The sequence below is a fragment of the Ischnura elegans genome, chromosome X (assembly GCF_921293095.1).
Source record: "Ischnura elegans chromosome X, ioIscEleg1.1, whole genome shotgun sequence".
Lineage (NCBI taxonomy): Eukaryota > Metazoa > Arthropoda > Insecta > Odonata > Coenagrionidae > Ischnura > Ischnura elegans.
The window spans coordinates 65890201-65907534 of record NC_060259.1 but is presented as its reverse complement, the minus strand read 5'-3'; the positions used below and the strand labels follow the sequence as shown (position 1 = coordinate 65907534).

The 17334-nt window shown below is 36.8% G+C and overlaps 1 protein-coding gene across 1 annotated transcript; it reads left to right on the top strand.

The window, feature by feature from the left end:
- The first annotated feature begins 807 nt into the window (after window positions 1–807).
- LOC124171436 (lethal(2)neighbour of tid protein) lies at window positions 808–16841 on the top strand. Its single transcript, XM_046550606.1, has 7 exons — window positions 808–1181; window positions 1273–1520; window positions 5307–5467; window positions 9700–9820; window positions 11834–12036; window positions 14843–15079; window positions 15662–16841. The coding sequence occupies exons 1-7, from the start codon at window positions 998–1000 to the stop codon at window positions 15798–15800; spliced, it is 1293 nt and encodes a 430-aa protein (XP_046406562.1). The 5' UTR covers window positions 808–997; the 3' UTR covers window positions 15801–16841.
- The last annotated feature ends 493 nt before the right edge of the window (window positions 16842–17334 follow it).

Genomic DNA, 17334 nt, shown 5'->3' with positions numbered 1-17334 from the left:
GGCTTATGATAAGTCTTTGCTTTAAAATAAGCCTTACACCCAAATAAAAGCCAAAGCCTCTATGACAATTTGCTGGTGAAAGAGATTAAGTTATGCGATTGAAGCCACTTTTTTGCAAGAAAATGAAAATGCGCGGGAGTTTTTTTCGAAAAACAATGTTTGAGTATTTAATTTGAGGTGGATATAACCATATATGTATATGTAGACCCATACAAGAAATTTCATCAAGATCAAGACATACGTATGTTAAATTGAAGTGGAAGGACCCTTAAACTGTTAATTCTTGATTCCTATCTATTTCAAGTTGTGGGAGGCATTTTCATAAAATTAGGAATACACTTTTTAAATCAGAGCGTGTAATATAGCTTACTGCCTGAGTAAGGAAACATGGCCAGCTCAGCACCGGCCTGAAAAGGGGACCCTCAGGCAGAGGCTTTGTTAGCTGCATGGAATGTATGTAATGCATGAATTAATGTAGAGTGACTTAAAATCATTAATAATAAATCTTCAGTACATTTTTTATGCTTACCCATCATACGTAAGTTTTCTTTAAGTCCATGATTTTCAATTTTCTCTTAGTATATATTTGCATTTGATAACGATTTTCTTTATTAGAGAAGAGAATAGTTATGCATTATCAAGTTCAAATATCTAAAAATCAACAACTGAGGGAAAACACGGATATCCATATTGTTCCACATTCTCAGCACGCAATGAATTTAAATACACCGGGAAAACTGGAGATCCATATCGATATCCTCTCGACTTCGATAGCGATAGCTTCGATAGTCGGAGACAAGTGCATGTGCCAACTTCAGTTGTGATGGTCGTAGACGTGGTCAAGGGAAACGTGGGTGGCCGAGGAATATTAATGCCTTGAAAGTAATGAACATCTGTTGTAGGCCTGCGATTTGAGGAAGTATTGGTGTATTACCTAGACCAGTTTATTTTCAAGTGCCTTTTATAATATCATCTCGTTGAACTAAAAGACATTAGTATGGCTGGAGTGCAGTTCCCAACGTATCAGTCTTTAAGAAAGACTATGCAGCGTTTTTCGGCGAATGTGAAAAGAATCAGTGTGAAACGTTTGCTATTTGATAATAGCTGCTTAGGGATCATGGCCGGTATTCTTTTGCTTTGCGAAATAGTGCTTAATGTGGCCATAGTCAACTTCGTCAATTGTGAGTATTTACGTCTGCATAAGATCCCCGAATAAAGTTTGTAATGTTACAATGCTTCATAAGAATTATCAAACACTTGCTTGGTTTTTAGATACGGAAATTGACTGGAAAGCATACATGCAGGAGGTGGAAGGTGTTGTGAATGGTACCTACGACTATTATCAACTAAAAGGTGATACTGGGCCATTAGTATATCCTGCTGGATTTGTTTACGTTTTTACAATACTTTATTACCTGACGGAGTACGGGAAAAACATAAAAATAGCTCAATATATATTTGCCGGCTTCTATATAATTGTGCTGCTACTGGTGTTCAGGATATACACGAAAACGAAAAAGGTACCCAATAAGATACATTTTTCTGATTCACCTTTTTGTAATGAACCATATTTGTGCCTGTGAAGTAATTAATTCATTATTATTAACAGTTTTTATCGTGTTGTATCGTAAATATGGCTGAAATGTCTGGTATATCATTTTTGTTTTGGCGCTTTGTTGACCATTAACAATTTACTTGCAATCTGTAGCCTACAGTCAATTATGTGTTGTCCGATACACTACTATATTTAGGAGAAATGGAAAACTTCATGTGTTAATATCTTCATAGGGATTAGAATGACTGCAATTTTGAATAAAGTATTAGGTGACGATTTACATGGTGATGATAGCACTAAGGACTATTGATAACTCTAACACTATTAATCTGCATTTTATTCACGGACCTTGTCTTCATTCCCCTCTTTTGCCTAACCAACTTCCCTCTGCAGTTTTCAGTTTTCCTTTTGTGTCAACCTGTCCTCATCTTATTCCTCTTCTAGCAGCTTACTATTCCCACCTGCTATGTTGGCAACTTCCTTTTTCATTTTACTTTCTTTCCATCCAACTTACTTGATTCTCCACTATCTCCATCTCTAACCCCTGAAGCCTGTTCTCATCCTCCCTCACCTGCATCTAAAATGGTGCGTATATATCTACAGTAATAAATTGATTCCCCCCCCCCCCAGTTCTTCGCAATTCTTAAATGCCTCCCGGTATTTGCTGTAGCTGACCAACATTTTCATATAAGGTAAATTGATAAGACAATTGGATACCTTATTTATTGATTTTAAGAAAGCATTTACATACATGTAAGTATTCTACTGGTTTTGGTAGGCTTGCATGAAATATTCACGCATTTAATCGGAAATTTCCCCTCTCACTATGGACCTCCCTCTTCAATTCACCAGAAGACCTACTCCCTTTCATTCTGTCTACAACTCCTATTCTCTGTGACCCCCTCTCCCAATTACCAATCATTCTACCCCATAGCACATTTTTTAGCATCCCCTCCCCGCTCAGTACTCATTCTATCCAAATCCTTTGTCACCTCTTATCTAATCTAGTGGCTTTCTCTCCTCACCCAATGTGTCTAGCACGTCATCATTCCTCTTCTGCTCTGTCCACCTCACCATCTCCATTCTCCTGCAGACCCACATTTAAAACACTTCTAGGCTCTTCTCGTCCTCTTTCCTCAATGCCCACATTTCTGCACCATAAAGTGCTACAGCTCGTGGTTGAACTTACAGCCATCTAGTGCAGGTTGTGGATGGTGAGGTGACCTCTAAATATAGAAGTCAGCTTAGTGATATTAGTTATTCGTTAGTTTTCTCATTGAATAAGCAGTCGTGGATAAAAAGCGATGGCATTCTGGGGTGGTATGAGTCTATCTCCGGGTATGATAGGCTACCTAAATGATACTTAAAGCCTTTGAATATGCTGTGACTTAGTGGAGGAAGACCACCAGAAATTATACTTCCCATCATCTGCAGGAGAGAGCAGGAACTCTTCTCTATATGACTGAAGGTGGAGGCCACAGTGGTCAGTACAGTGACCCTCATTTCACCACAGGCATGGTAACATTTGCTTTCATGGCTGTAGCACTGCAATTTAGAAGAAAGGGGAAACCACCACATTATTATATGATGATCCTCTTATCACCTCGGTCTTATTCACATGTGCCTCATTTGCTGATGCAATTCTCTTTCTGATAATTTTACCATTGTGTCATTTTTCCTCTAGTGTGTTCCCCATAGGTTAACTGATATACCTTCACAAGTAAATGCCGACCTACTTTTACTTAAGTCTCATATTCTGAGTTTGTGATGCTTTACAAAACCACATAACCTTGGTCTCCTCATGATTAATCTTCATGCCATATTCATTGCATCCATTTTTCTTACCCATCCACCAGTGCCTGCAGCCCTTTGTCTGACTTGCTATTCAATGCCTAATCATTTGGTAACCTCAATCGTTTAAACATCTATCGTTAACTTTAACTGCTGCATCTAGCTCATCCTATGCCTCCCGCACCTTTTCCTCTGCATGTAGGTTAAGAAGCTGAGAGAACATTGGACAGCTCTGCCTCACACCTTGACTGATGCTTGCCCACCCCAGCTCTTTGCTACCCTCACTTCAGCAATCAGACATTTTCGCCTAGTCCCCTTTATGAAATGCTTTCTCAAAATCGTCAAAGTAAGCATACATGTCCTGGTTCGATTCCAGGTTCTTCTCCACTTGAGTCCTCATTAACTCTGTCTCATCATCGATTGAGTTTCCTGAAACCAAACTGATCCTCTGCTAACTAATGATTTGCCCTTATCTTCGTTGGTATATTTAAATTCCAGTGTATCACTACTACTGCGTGCGATATTAGGGTCAGAGTCCTACAGTGTTAGCATTTTATGGCTTTCATCTTTTTCAGTACAACTGATTAGTTGTGTGTACACTAGGCCGGCCCTTATTTTTCAGAATTGAGAAAAGTTATGTTTTCCTAGTCTCAAAATGATCCAAATGAGGTTCATATTCACGTGTTAAAATTTGGCTACTTTAAAATTACGGCAACCCGTGCCCCAAGGGCCCTAAGTACTGAGGACCCTCAATTGAGATTTTTGGGGCCGAAAAAGTGCCATTTCTATGTAAAACGCAAAGGTAAAGGTCTCTAGGGCTGATTTTCTGTTTGTTTTGACCTATCTCTAAGCGTTTACAAGATATCGTCCGTCGTAATGCAATCCACCCCCCCAGGGCGCTACCCTGCACCTCGGTGCCGCTGAGGTACGGCCCGCACCACTTACTAGAGACTTCCCCTCCACCCCCTCTCCTCCCTTGGCAAAGACTTTGTTCCTGCTGGCAATATTTACATGCCAGTGGTACAGAATTGAAAAGGTTGTTCCTCATGTGACATTCTCATAATATCAGTCTTTAACCTTCAATAACATAGTTCGTTCTTCAGAAATTTATTTGGGTAATCAAATAATTTCCATATGTTAAATTAAAAAGTGGGTTCAATAATTATCTAATTCTATGTATTATAAGTTGGTGTCAATCATGGATTATGATTTCACCTTCAAATATTCTTTTTGCACAAATCAGCTATAAATATGAACATGAAAATCTGTAAAGTTGCTCAGCTGGAAATGAGACCCTCCCACCTGTTACAAGGAGGGTAGATTTGTGTTGGTTAAAGTTTGGGCTCAGAGAAGGTATGTGGATGTTGTCAGCTGACTCTCATTATGCATGCCACCTGTCAATGAAAATATATTGCCTATAATATATAATGGCCTATATTGAAATGACCGTATTTTTTGCATTTCAAAAGTTGCTTTAATTAGTTTCATTTTCAGTGAAAGTACATACAACCTTTTTATCATTACTTTTATTCCAAAAATATTTTGCTATGTTAAAAATGAACTACACACTTAGTATATCATTCAGTATAAATATTAGCTTGTGGTTGCTTTGGGATAGGAGAAAGTATTTTAGTGAAGTGACAGGCTCTGCTTGGCTATGGATGACAGTTGGAAAGTGATAATATGATTTCTTAATATGATACCGTTGCGAAAGTTGGTTAACTTTCATAACAGTCGAGGTAATGTCTGAGTTGAACGTAGATTTATCTGATCTCCATTTCTATTGTTACCTATGCCCATTCATAGTTAGCATCTTTGAATAGTTCTGTTATTTGTAGGCTATGATTAAATAATTCTTAATCCATAAATAAATGTGGCATTCCAAAAATTTATGATGTCTGTAGTGCTGATTGTGTCTTTCAAATACATGTTTTGACTTGAGGCTAACTTTGCTTCTCAGGTTCCTCCGTATGTCCTGGCGTTTCTTTGCTGTACCTCATACAGAATTCATTCTGTGTTTGTCCTGAGGATGTTCAATGATCCTGTCGCCATGATGTTTTTATATGCTGCTTTGAACCTTTTTCTTGATTCACGTTGGACTGCTGGCAGTTTCTTTTACAGGTGAGAGAGGAGAGGATGTTCACATTGTATTATTTGATGTGAGTTTTTTTTAGCTATCTGTGAGTGAATATTTACCCATTGAGATCATATAGGGAGTGAAAGACTCCGACATGATTTCTTCATCTTGGAAAATGTCCTTCCTTTCCTCATCTTCATCCAACTTTCCTCATATACCCAATGTCCTCCTCTGCCATCCAATGTAATTTTTCCTGTACCCTATCATGTCCTTTTAACCACTTCATCTGCCACATCATAATATTTATCAATAATTTTCTCGCGGTGACATTTATGTTTAGTACTTCCTTTGTAGTTCTCCTCTGTATTGCTCAATTCTTCCCCATTCTCGTCCTCAACCTCATCTCAAATTCCCGAAGGCCCTGTATTCTCATCTGCCATTCTTTGCGTCTATGTTTCTGCCTCTTCTGACTTACAACTGGTATGTTATATTCAAGCCTCCTTTTGTCACCAAGAATGTAGTTGCTCATATTAGCTGTCATTAACAGAGCATCTCCTTTAACAGTGCAATCCCATCCCCACTAATTTCATGACAATGATCCATATCCTTCAATGTGATGCATAAATGACTAGGTACTTTGACCCGCCTAGAATGTAAAACAGTGCCTTCATGGAATTCCTTTTCAATTTGCTGTACCAAAGTTTTTATTGAAGTGTCTATTCTAAAAGAGGCTGAAGAGAGGATGACATAGCAGCTTCATTTCTATTGTCCATGGTGCAAATAGTTTCATTATGTTTCATTGCAAGCCATCGAAGTGATCAGCTCTAGTACTTTTGATGATTTAGTAGTCATTTTTGATGATTGCTTTTAAGTAGAATAGTTGAAGTGATATGTTAGAGAAAATAATAAACATGAATAGTTTTAATCCTCCAGCTGCTTATTTTATGGGTTGTGGAGGTTAAGCATCTATGGCTATCGTGCAGATCCCATAAATCCAGAAGGCCTGAGTTTTTATTTTACTCTAGTTCTGTGTAAACAGTGGATTCCATGACCAATCCTTTTGACTAGTGGTCTACTACCACTTTTTTGGGGAAGCTGGCAGAAGGGACACTTTAAATCGTGCTTTACCTACAAATGTGCTTTGTTGAACTGTTTAGCTTATTTTGAGAATGCAGCTGGAAAGTTACTGATGACTGGGTAAAGTATGTGTTGTTGTGACATGATTACTGGTTTTCCCAGCACACTGTTTTTTACCCGTTCTCATTTTTTGGCCTTATTTTGAGAAAATGTGGCACAAGATAGTTGACTTTTGACTCCTTGGGCCCCTCTGAGGTCCTGAATGTCTTTGAGCTCATGAGTAACTGCCTGCTTTGCTAAATGGTAATATAGCTCTGTCTCTTGGTCTATCATAGAAAACTAATATATTCATCAAGGAGTTGCTGGCTATGGACCAAGAGTTTGGATGAGGGAGGTTGAAATAGACATAAAGCTGACCAAATAATGGTGGAATAAATTAATATAAGGAAAGAAATTCTTGACAAAAGACCTGGTCCTTGGGGTTAAGGTGAAGGAATTAAGTGTGGGCCGTTTATCTGATGAAGAATCTCAAGCAAGCATCATTGTAGAAACAGGTTTGTTTGATAAAACTTTGTATGTATTTTGAATTCTATTTGGCAGAACGAGTAGGTATTTGCTCATTTTTAAGAAAGATGAAAGACTGGGTGATGATATTTCTTAAAGATTAGTTATATTATTTACACATGAAATGAAAATGCTTGTCATAGTATACAATGGTGCATATTAGTATAGAATATTTATTCACATTGGCTGGCTATTTTCTGGCTATTTTTGCACTCTCTCAGGAATATTAATTCTATTCAATGTCATCAAGTTTTGTGAATGGACAAAATTTTGAGGCTCATTTCATTTTATAAGGCTAACCATGTGTATATTAATAAAAAATTGAATAATAATGACTTAAGGAAAATTTATTATATTGATTCTATTTTTAAATTGCCCTCATCATCAGTTGGCCTATAGGAATAGCATGCCTTCAATAGAAAACCAATTTTGTGCTTTGGCCTATGTGTTTTATGCAAATTTTGCTGTGAAACATTTCTCCTGTAGTGAAAAGTAGGAAAAATATATCTATGAAGATAACTCAGTAATGAGGCACCAAGAATAAGTATGGAAAATATCACTATTAAAATAATACAAGTCGACAAACTAGTGTAGGGATCTTTTATTTCTGGAGTGGATGAAAAAACCATGAGCACTGACAGCCAGACTTTAAGTTAGTGGGGGTAAAGGAAGGGTTTAGTTTTGTGCGGTAATCTGACTAGAATAAGCAGGCTCCAACCACAATGCCATGGGCTCATTCAGTTGGTCTTAGACCTTACTTTTGTGTACTTTGTGTAGTTTACTACTGTGCTCTTGTAATTAGTGTAATTTTTTGGCCAAGGATATGTAGTGCTTTCCTGTTTCCCTGAATCCCAATCAAATGATTAAATACCTTTTTTACTTGTCCTTATATGTGGTATTAATTTTGCTTCTGATAATTTGGATTATTTAATTCCTTATCTATCCATTGCCTTTCTTCCCTCTATAGCCCTCATTCCTTTCCTTTCAGTGCTTGTTTTGTAATTCCGCATCTATGATTGTGATGTTCCTTTGATATTAGTGATGCAGTGAGGGGGGGTTGGGGGATAAACCCCTCCCCTCCCCCCAGAGCTCAGAGAAAATTTTAAGTTTAATCCATTTTACATGTTTGGATTAATATGACTTATAGAATAGTGTAAGGATTAATAAAATATCCCTCAGAAAGCCATAAAACTCACCATTTTGAACCATTTATCTTTAAAAAAATTTCTGGGGGAGGGCCCCCACACCTCTGGTTTACCCCCCACACCTCTGGTTTACCCCCCAGTCCCCCTAACTTCCCCCATATCCCCTAACCCCTCAGTATTATTTGTGCCGAAAACCCCCCCTAGCCTTAATTCCTAGCTGTGCCCCTTCTTGATGTTGCTGTTTGTATTTATTTTGTAAGTGTGTCAACAGTGATTTTATGAAGATCGGCACCAGAGGATATGTCTCTTCACAATTTAAAATTGAACCTTTAAAGATAAGAAAGGTATGACAGGTCATGGTTTTGTGGGCCGTAACTCCGATGGTGCAAAGTTGGGTTAGTAATGTTTAGTTGTTTTCTTCAACCAACATCAGCAATTTAGCTGAAAATGTACATAATCTCTTTTTAATCATCTTAAAATGTTAATTTATTTACATTAGTTAGCCTTTTTGAATTGAAGTATTTAATATTTTGGTCCATAATTTGCATTCCTAAATTAGGAAGTTTATCTTGAGTAATTCTTTTTTGCCTAAAAGGACTGAACTGATTTTTGGCACTAAAAGGATGAAATAATAATTTGTGTTCAATTGTTCTTTTTGCTGTATCAATTCTTGGGGGTGTGAGTAATTTGAAATTAGAGTAAATTCTAATAGAAAAACTCAACTCCTCTTGAACACCACTTTTTCAAAACTGACTTTGAAATACCAAGCATCACCGCTTCTGTCATATTTGTGCAGTAATTAGGAAATTAAATCTTAATAGTATGGTTACAATAAACAATAATTACAATTAATCTAATTATGATAGGCATTGTTTATGTTAATATTTATTCTTAATCAATAATATTATGAAATGATCAGCAGTAGTTGCTCTCAACAATCAAATCAAATATCCTCCTGGAATACATTGATGCAAATGGCGCGAAGCAGTTATTCAGGTTTTTGACTGTGTTCACCAATTTAAAAACCTGAAAAAAATTAGGATTATACCTTAAGGTAGGGGTAACAACGTATTTTTTTTGACGTGTCTATTGTTTCCTAAAATTGTTAATTTAATTTTGAAAATTTCTAACTTATGTAAAAGTTTAGTTTTCCGTTTAAAGTTTTTGAAAAAAATCATGATGGTAGAGCATAATGTTATTTACATTTTACAATCAAGAAAATGATTTTACAAAAATAAAAACTGTAAATATGGTTAACACACTAAAAATCGTGTTTCAATTTTTTTGGGGTTATTATCAATTGTTAAGGCCTGAAACTTTGGGGAAACACACAATTTTGGATGCACTTTAAGTGTATATTTTTATTTTTCAAAATATCTGGGGGTGCTTTACGCCATCTTAACCTGCTAGACCCTTTTAAATCAATTTTAAGTTAATTAAGATCGATGTTTAAGTAAATTTATCACCATGGTGATGAATCTCTCTTTCAGTTGTGCTGTGTCCATCAAAATGAATATCCTGCTTTTTGCACCTGCTCTCCTGATGGCATATTTAACATCCCTAGGAATCCAAGGAACTATTATTCAGTTAGCAGTCTGTGCTGCGGTGCAGGTATATTATCTCTTCCTTTTTATGATGCTACCTTCTTTTTAAAGTATTTTCGACTGCCTGACCTTGATTGCCTGTGCTGTTGCGTATATGTATATTGTAACTGTCTGGAAAAAAATAGCTAGTTCCACAATTATTTATTCACTTGTGACCGGTTAGAAAAACAGCAATGATGCCTCCCACTTTGCTAAACATCTCTTTGAGTGTGGCCATGCAAGTGACTTTAAACCAATAATTCTTCACGGAGAGAGGAAATGACCCAAATTTGATGCCTTGGAGCAATTTGATATCCTTCAAGGCCAAACCAACCCTTATCAACTTAGTCAATCAATCAACTTAGTCAACGACTATTTGCACACGTGGAATTCCCCCTTCCTTGACTTACTTTTCCAACCCCTCCATCACCTTACCGATTATCCCTACACCCCTTGCCGTGGTCTGGGTACTCTGATGCACTGACACCCAGGCCTTCCTTCACCCCCCCCCCCCCCATGATTCATGCACCTACTGGCCAGCATTCTACCTTCCCCACCAATTCTTCTCATCCTCTCCTTCTCCTCCCCCACCTATCGTACCCTCTCTCCTCTTTTTTCCTTGTGCGTACTCATATTTAACGTCTATGAATTTTGTAAACTGTGCCAGAAGATGATACCCTGTATGGAAACCGTTTGCAAGTGAATAAATTATTGTGGAACTAGCTAAGTTTTATTCTTTCCTGACAGCCACGAAGGTGTCCCATCAAGTAACACCTCAAACCCCATTGCGATATTGTAACTAGCTACATATGTACTGGTATTTAGAATATTCAGGAATAAATTGCCTTCCATTTTCGGTTAATAGCAATCAATGCAGTAGTTACCGAGATGCATCACTTCAAACTTGTATGTCTTGTCTTCTTTTCACAAGCAGTGCATCAGAATGCTGGAATTATGGCATTTTTGCTTTTGCTCTCTGGTCTTGAATGTGTGCCTGTCCTCTACAGCTCCACTGCACTACCATTAGTATCTGCTATTGCTTTGTTTTGTGATGTGTGTACTCCCAGTTTTCCCTCTCTTCTTCCTATTTAGAGTGGTTGATCATTAGTTTTCTCTCCATAAATTGAATTTATTACTTCTGTCCCATATCCTGCTTCCCAATTAGACTCATAATTATTGTGTAAATACCATCATTGGCTCTGCTCAGATTTCAGTGGATATCCCTGCTCAGTCATACCTCTTTATAACAAACTTCTCGGGACTGAAAATATTTTGCTGTATGGAAGTGTTGGTTGTCTTGAGGTTAACAAGTTCTAATGCAATTAAAACTCTTAGCTGAATGCACGATGAATATTTTGCTTGTCCTTCAGTAGATGTTGTTACTCTAATCGAGAAGATAAATTTTGATCTCTGCAGAAAAATCATAAATTTTTACTTGACATCAGTAGAGCCCTCTTTTCCTGTGATCTTATGCCATGCTATGGCACAAGATGACATATCCTGGGCAGATATGGGTGGAGCAATAAGTTAATATCACAACGACCACCGACAATGGCAAGCAGTTTTTGTGATAATCCCCTTAAAAATTGTCCAAATTCAAATGCATTATCCCCAGAATCTGCAATTTTTAAGGTGTTTAAACAATCAAATCTCAACAATGAAGCAAATTATTTTGTTAGCCCCTCGAAGGAAATTTGCACCATGCAGTGTATAGGAAACATGGCCAAATTGGGAATTACAGTTCCTAAATCCTAATGCATATTTTCTTCTAACGAAGTGTGCATCATGTGTGAAGGGATCATAATTTTTTGCTGAACAGAGGTGTTTTGCTGTGCAAAGGTTTGACTTTATATCCCACTCCGGTGAGGTCCCAGGAAGTTGTGTGTGAGATATCTCTTTTGGGATCGTTTACATGCCACTGTACATACAGCTTTCCATTGCATGTGATCGAGAATAAAACTCAATTGTTTCATATTTTTTATTGATATTCTTCAAAAATTGAAGACTTTGTGCACTAAAGTTCTACAAACAATTTTTTCAGGTGGTTCTTGCTCTGCCATTCCTGTTGGCAAATCCTGTGGCTTATGTAATGCGTGCATTTGATTTTGGACGAGTTTTCCTGTTTGAATGGACTGTTAATTGGAGATTTATCCCAGAGTGGTTGTTTGTCGATTGGAAGTTCCATGTCTTACTGCTGGCGATCCATGCTGCTCTTCTTCTTGCTTTCTACTCCTACTGGAAGGTGTAAGTACTTGACAATAACTATATTTTTGAGTGACATGATTTTGAACACATGCTTCAATTCCATACTTTTTTTATCGTGTTTGCAGTTGCTTTTGTACAATATATTTACCTGAGATTGATCCAAGAATTTTATAAATTGACTTTTCTACCCTCACTCTGTTATATACCTGTGTTCACACCTCCTGTTGAGTCATACCCTGCAGTCCATTTTTTCCTTTGATACTTTCAAATGAATAAAATTTCCGTACCAACCACATACCTTTCAACTCTTGGGCAACCAGGTGAACTTTACAGAAATTTTAACTTGGCAAGCAGAGGTGTTCTGGAGACTTCCCACAGACTTTTTTAAATCACTGCATCTAATTTGTTGATGTCCCATTTATTTAAAAATTGAAGGAAAATAAACTTTAACTCAAGATGCAGTTAACTCTAGGTATTGCGATGTTCGCGGGACTGAAAAACCGGAGGTTAGTAATAATGAACTTTATATGGGACTTTAAGGAATCATCGCAAAAAAAATACCTTCCCAAAATTCCTTGTCTATTCAATCTCCCGTACTTACAGTTGCACTGTGGAATACCGTATTTACCCGTAGAAGCCACACACCTTTTTTCTGGAAATGCCAGTGAAATAATGGGGGTGTGCAGCTTACACGAATCCTCCAAATTTTAATGTAAGCCACATTCCAATTTCCCTCGAATTCTTATCGTTTATTTCTCCAGAGTTTAGCATGGAAACTAGGAAGCCTTTGCAGGAATTACATTTTTAAGATTATTTAACCTTATTAATTATGGAAACGTAAATTTATCGATTTAGCAATGAATCACGAGTTCCTATATTAGACCGCACCCAATAAGGGTTAGGAAGTTTTTTTTCCGTACAAGATGGCCCAAATATGGGGGTGCGTGAGATACATGAGGGCACGGCTTACACGAACAAATATGGTAGCTTCAGCGTCATGTTATGCTTGATTAATTATGAAAAAATAGTGTAAATCCTTGATATACGAACAACATGCATTCCGACACCTTGTTTATAAGTTTATAAACTTATGCAAGGAATCAAAAAGTGTAGTTATGCAGAATGCAACACTGTTAACAATTTTGCTTAAACTCTTTGATTGTGACAAACTGATTAGCTGTGCATGTGACGTGGCTGGAACAAAAAAAAATTCGCTGTCAGCGGGAAGGAAGAATGGGTGAAACACTGAACAGTTCCTGACTTCACAGTGGATTACCTAATTGATATTTTTCAGACTGTGCGCAAAGAGTGAGATCCTCTTTGCATTGCATTGGTCAACTCCACAGGAGCCAAATTTGAACTTTTGGGCACGCTTGAATTTTTTGGATGTTCATATCTCTTTAAGTTGAATGTTTGTCAGAAGAGAACTTATCATATGGCCAATTTATGATCGGTAATGAGTGGATCGCCATGATTCCACAGGAATGAAGCTTAATATATGATTATTACAGGCTTCCGCGGTGAGTTGATTGGTGATTGTTTTTCGGGTTCATTCCGCATTGACTCATATTAATATATGATGTTGTGTGTATACTTCTATCTCCTACTGAAGAAAGAACCATATTCAGCATTTTTGGGTGCAGTGCACAAGGACAACTTAATCGTAGCTTAATGATTATGCAGTGGCATAGTGTGTATCCACCTAAATGCTGTTGCTTACCCGTGGAACTTCGTAGTAAAGTTCATTTTATATCCGCAGGGACTGGGACTGGGGTTTGTAATTTTTTTTATAACAAAAACTTTGTAAGAACCTTTTTTTTTTTTACTATAGATTGGATTAGCCTTTTTGTTGGGACCAAGGAATTATGTACTTTGTAAAAAAAGAGAACTTCGTAATAACCATGTTCGTATTAACTATGTACTGTATCACCATAGTACCACAGAGTTCATACCAGTTTGGGAAATATCTGGGAACTAAGATTAAGTCGGAGAAAAACTGATGAGATGTTGCAAAAATAAGAAAATAATGATGGAACACACACCAAACATTGCTGCAAATGACTGCTTAGGTAGCTGTTTTGCTGCTGTCTTGGCTGGGTTGAATGGGGCACTTGTCGCCACTTGACTTTGTTTTCTTACGTACCTTGCACCATTTTTTCATAAAATCCCAATATACGACTGCTTTGCCATTTGTAAAAGGTCTACATATTTATTGAAGGTAAAATATAGAGAATCAAACTGGAAATTAGGGATCTTGAAAATGGAAAGTTGGTACGGACCCTAAACCAAATGGAAATGGGTGCTTAGGAATTTGAATGTGCAAAACCTGAGGGTGGTACCCAAACCTCTCTTCTTGAAACCTTTGCCTGACTTGCCCTTTTGTGTGTGCTGATTACTACCTCAAGAAATTCACATCTGCTTTGAGGTTGATATGTAAATGGTGTGTATATTGAACTCTAAATGGTTTGATCTTTGAATGAATGATTATTAATGTAAATGATTGGCGTATTGAAATCTTGTACACTAGGCCAACATAGACAAAATAATCTTGCGTATAATCAGAGAAGTTTCAAAGATTCTTGCAGAGTTCTTATGTATATGGCAAAATATGCTTGCTGTCTTAGCAATGTTTGATGTATGTAGTCACTTTTAATGCCATCCAGTGATGGAAAGGCCTACTATGTGGTCGAATTGTGGGCAATTGCAATTTGCGTGTTTCTAATTATTTCTCCTATATGGAAGTCATAATGCTTTAGCAATGTCATTCTTCTGAGTCATCCATGGAGCAATGCTTCTACTTTCTCATTAGAATGATATGGTTTTGAAGATTGATTTCTTTTTTCAGATGCCTTCAGAGCTATGCTAGGATGAAATGTGTTGAGATAGATCTTGAAAGTAAAATGAAGAAATCAAAGCATAAAATAGACATGAGTGTGACGTCGCGTCTTCTCCTGCTGCCTCTCTTCACGGCCAATTTTCTGGGTATTGCTTGCAGCCGCTCTCTTCACTACCAGTTTTATGTGTGGTATTCCCATTCACTGCCTTATCTTCTTTGGTCTGCACCATATAGTAACAAATTCAGGTGAGCGAAATGAAATTGTTTAGATAATACTCATAATCTGCTGCAATGTTGCTTGGAACATGTGAAATTTGCACTTTTAATTTTTTGAGAAATTGTATTTAATTTTGTGCTAATGAGTCTCCTGACCAGTAGATCCATCAGCTATATTTTAAGCCAGTGAAGAAAATGGGAAAGTAAAAACTCTTTTAAAATCTCTGCTCTTTTAGAACTTAATTGTTGTGACTGTGATGTGTAATCAATACACTTCTCAGTATAAAATTTGACTTTTGTTTAGTCATAAATTTAATGGTAGCAATTTGAAGTTGTATGTAATCTGAGTATAAATTTTTCATAGTTTTTAAAGTTTCATGCTATTTTTCTCTCTAACAACTTATGAATGGATTGGTAATTGCTATACAACACTTAATCATTATTAATCCAAGTAGTACTAGACTGGTCTAAACTTAAATATTTATGTCTAAATATTTGCTTTATGGAAGGTAAATCTTGAACTTAAATTCAATTGTCATTACTCTTCTCGAGTCTTTGGCTGTATCCCTTGTTGTAAAACTGAAGAATTTTAAATTGACCTTTTCTTTGCAGGCTGTGTCTTCTTGGCATTATTGAACTTTGCTGGAATGTATTCCCATCAACGAGTATCAGTAGTATATCCCTTCATATTTGTCACTTAGTTATTCTATATGGTTTGTATATAAATAGGGAAATGCCGACTAAAAAGTGAAGTCAATCTCCTTTAATGCCATGAAAGATTGTTCTTTTCCCTGGCCTTTTTTTAAAAATTGAGGCGGAATGTTCAATTTTATTGTATAGTTTGCTGGAATTTTTTTCCTGTTGTTGTTACCCTCCTTTTGGGTCTCCCGACATTTATCATGCTACTACATATCTCTCATCAGCCAGTTGCTTCCTGGAAATTCTCGTGGTATGCAATTCCTATAGTTGAAGCGTATGCATTATTGAAATAATTTGGTTTTATTCGTGGGTTGAAAAAATAGGCATGCCATGAAATTATCTCCTCAGAACTCTAATGAATACGATTCTATTTAAAGAAAATAAAAGATGATTTTCAAAAACTGTCTTTTTTGAAAAATAGTATAAAATGCACTAATAGGTAATTAAAAATTTAGCTTTTCATAGCCTTGAGAATAAAGCATGGGTGCTGATCTTGTGTATTAGAAATGTGTAAAGAAGGGCCTGACTGGTGAGTAAGCATTGGCATGCAATATTTATATCCAAACCTAATCAGCACCCACGCTTTATTCTCTGAGTGATGGAAGCTTGTTTTTTACTTTTTAGTGCATTTTATACTTTTTTTGTAATAAGTATGTTTTTAAGCCATTATTTATTTCATTGTTATACTTTGACTTTTTAGAGGTGAATCATGTAATTGATTTAACAAGAGCTGTTAAAGAAATTTATAACTTACGCCATCTATTGTGGAAATTAAAACTATTTGTCCATATCGAAATATCGTTAGTTAAATGAAGTACAATTAGTGTACAATAGAAGAAAATTTAAATGCCTGAGTATATTGTATAATCATCAGAAGCAAGAGAGTTTGCAAAATTTTACGCTGATCTGAGATTGGGAATAGGGTTAAAAATCAATTACAGTGGACTTATGATTATATGGCTGTGGTTGATCCATTTTGCGGCTTATCTGTGCACGAGTTTTACACTTCTTCGATGTCTTTATAAAAAATTAATTGGATTCAAAAGCACCAGGATATTTGCATTTTAACGCAAGGCTACACCGGGCTTATTATTTCCATTAGAATGATCTTTGTAAAAGGGAATATTTTATTTACCTTTTGACAACGAATGTTTCAAGTTTACTTGGACCTCTGCTATGGCATGCAGATGACGATCAGCGGCGGGAAAAAAAACTCTTGATTAAATTTAGAAGATTCTTCAATGGTCAAGTAATCGCAAATCAAGGGAAATCTTGTCTACGATCTATTATTGTATATTTCTTATCACAAATGCGCAATTATTGCCGTGGCCTCACATTCGGTTGAATATGGCCCAAAGGAACCATAGATTTTGTCCGCACTCAGACATGTTTATGCCGTGACTAGGCATATTTATGTCAAGGTCAAACTGGAGAGGAAGGGAATAGTAGAAGTGAAGGCAGCAGGGGAAGTAGAAGTAGAGATAGCATGATTCATAGCCAGGCACTCACCTCTGTAGACAAATTGCCAAAAGGCCTGGTTTCCAACTGCTACTGTGCGATGGGGTGATCGTGCACCCATTAACTTT

Coding starts and splice junctions, on each gene's coding strand:
- LOC124171436 (XM_046550606.1), top strand. CDS start 998: ATGGCTGGAGTGCAGTTCCCAACGTATCAGTCTTTAAGAAAGACTATG. Junction 5,468..9,699: donor GCTGGCAGTTTCTTTTACAG/GTGAGAGAGGAG, acceptor TCTCTCTTTCAG/TTGTGCTGTGTCCATCAAAA. Junction 9,821..11,833: donor CAGTCTGTGCTGCGGTGCAG/GTATATTATCTC, acceptor CAATTTTTTCAG/GTGGTTCTTGCTCTGCCATT.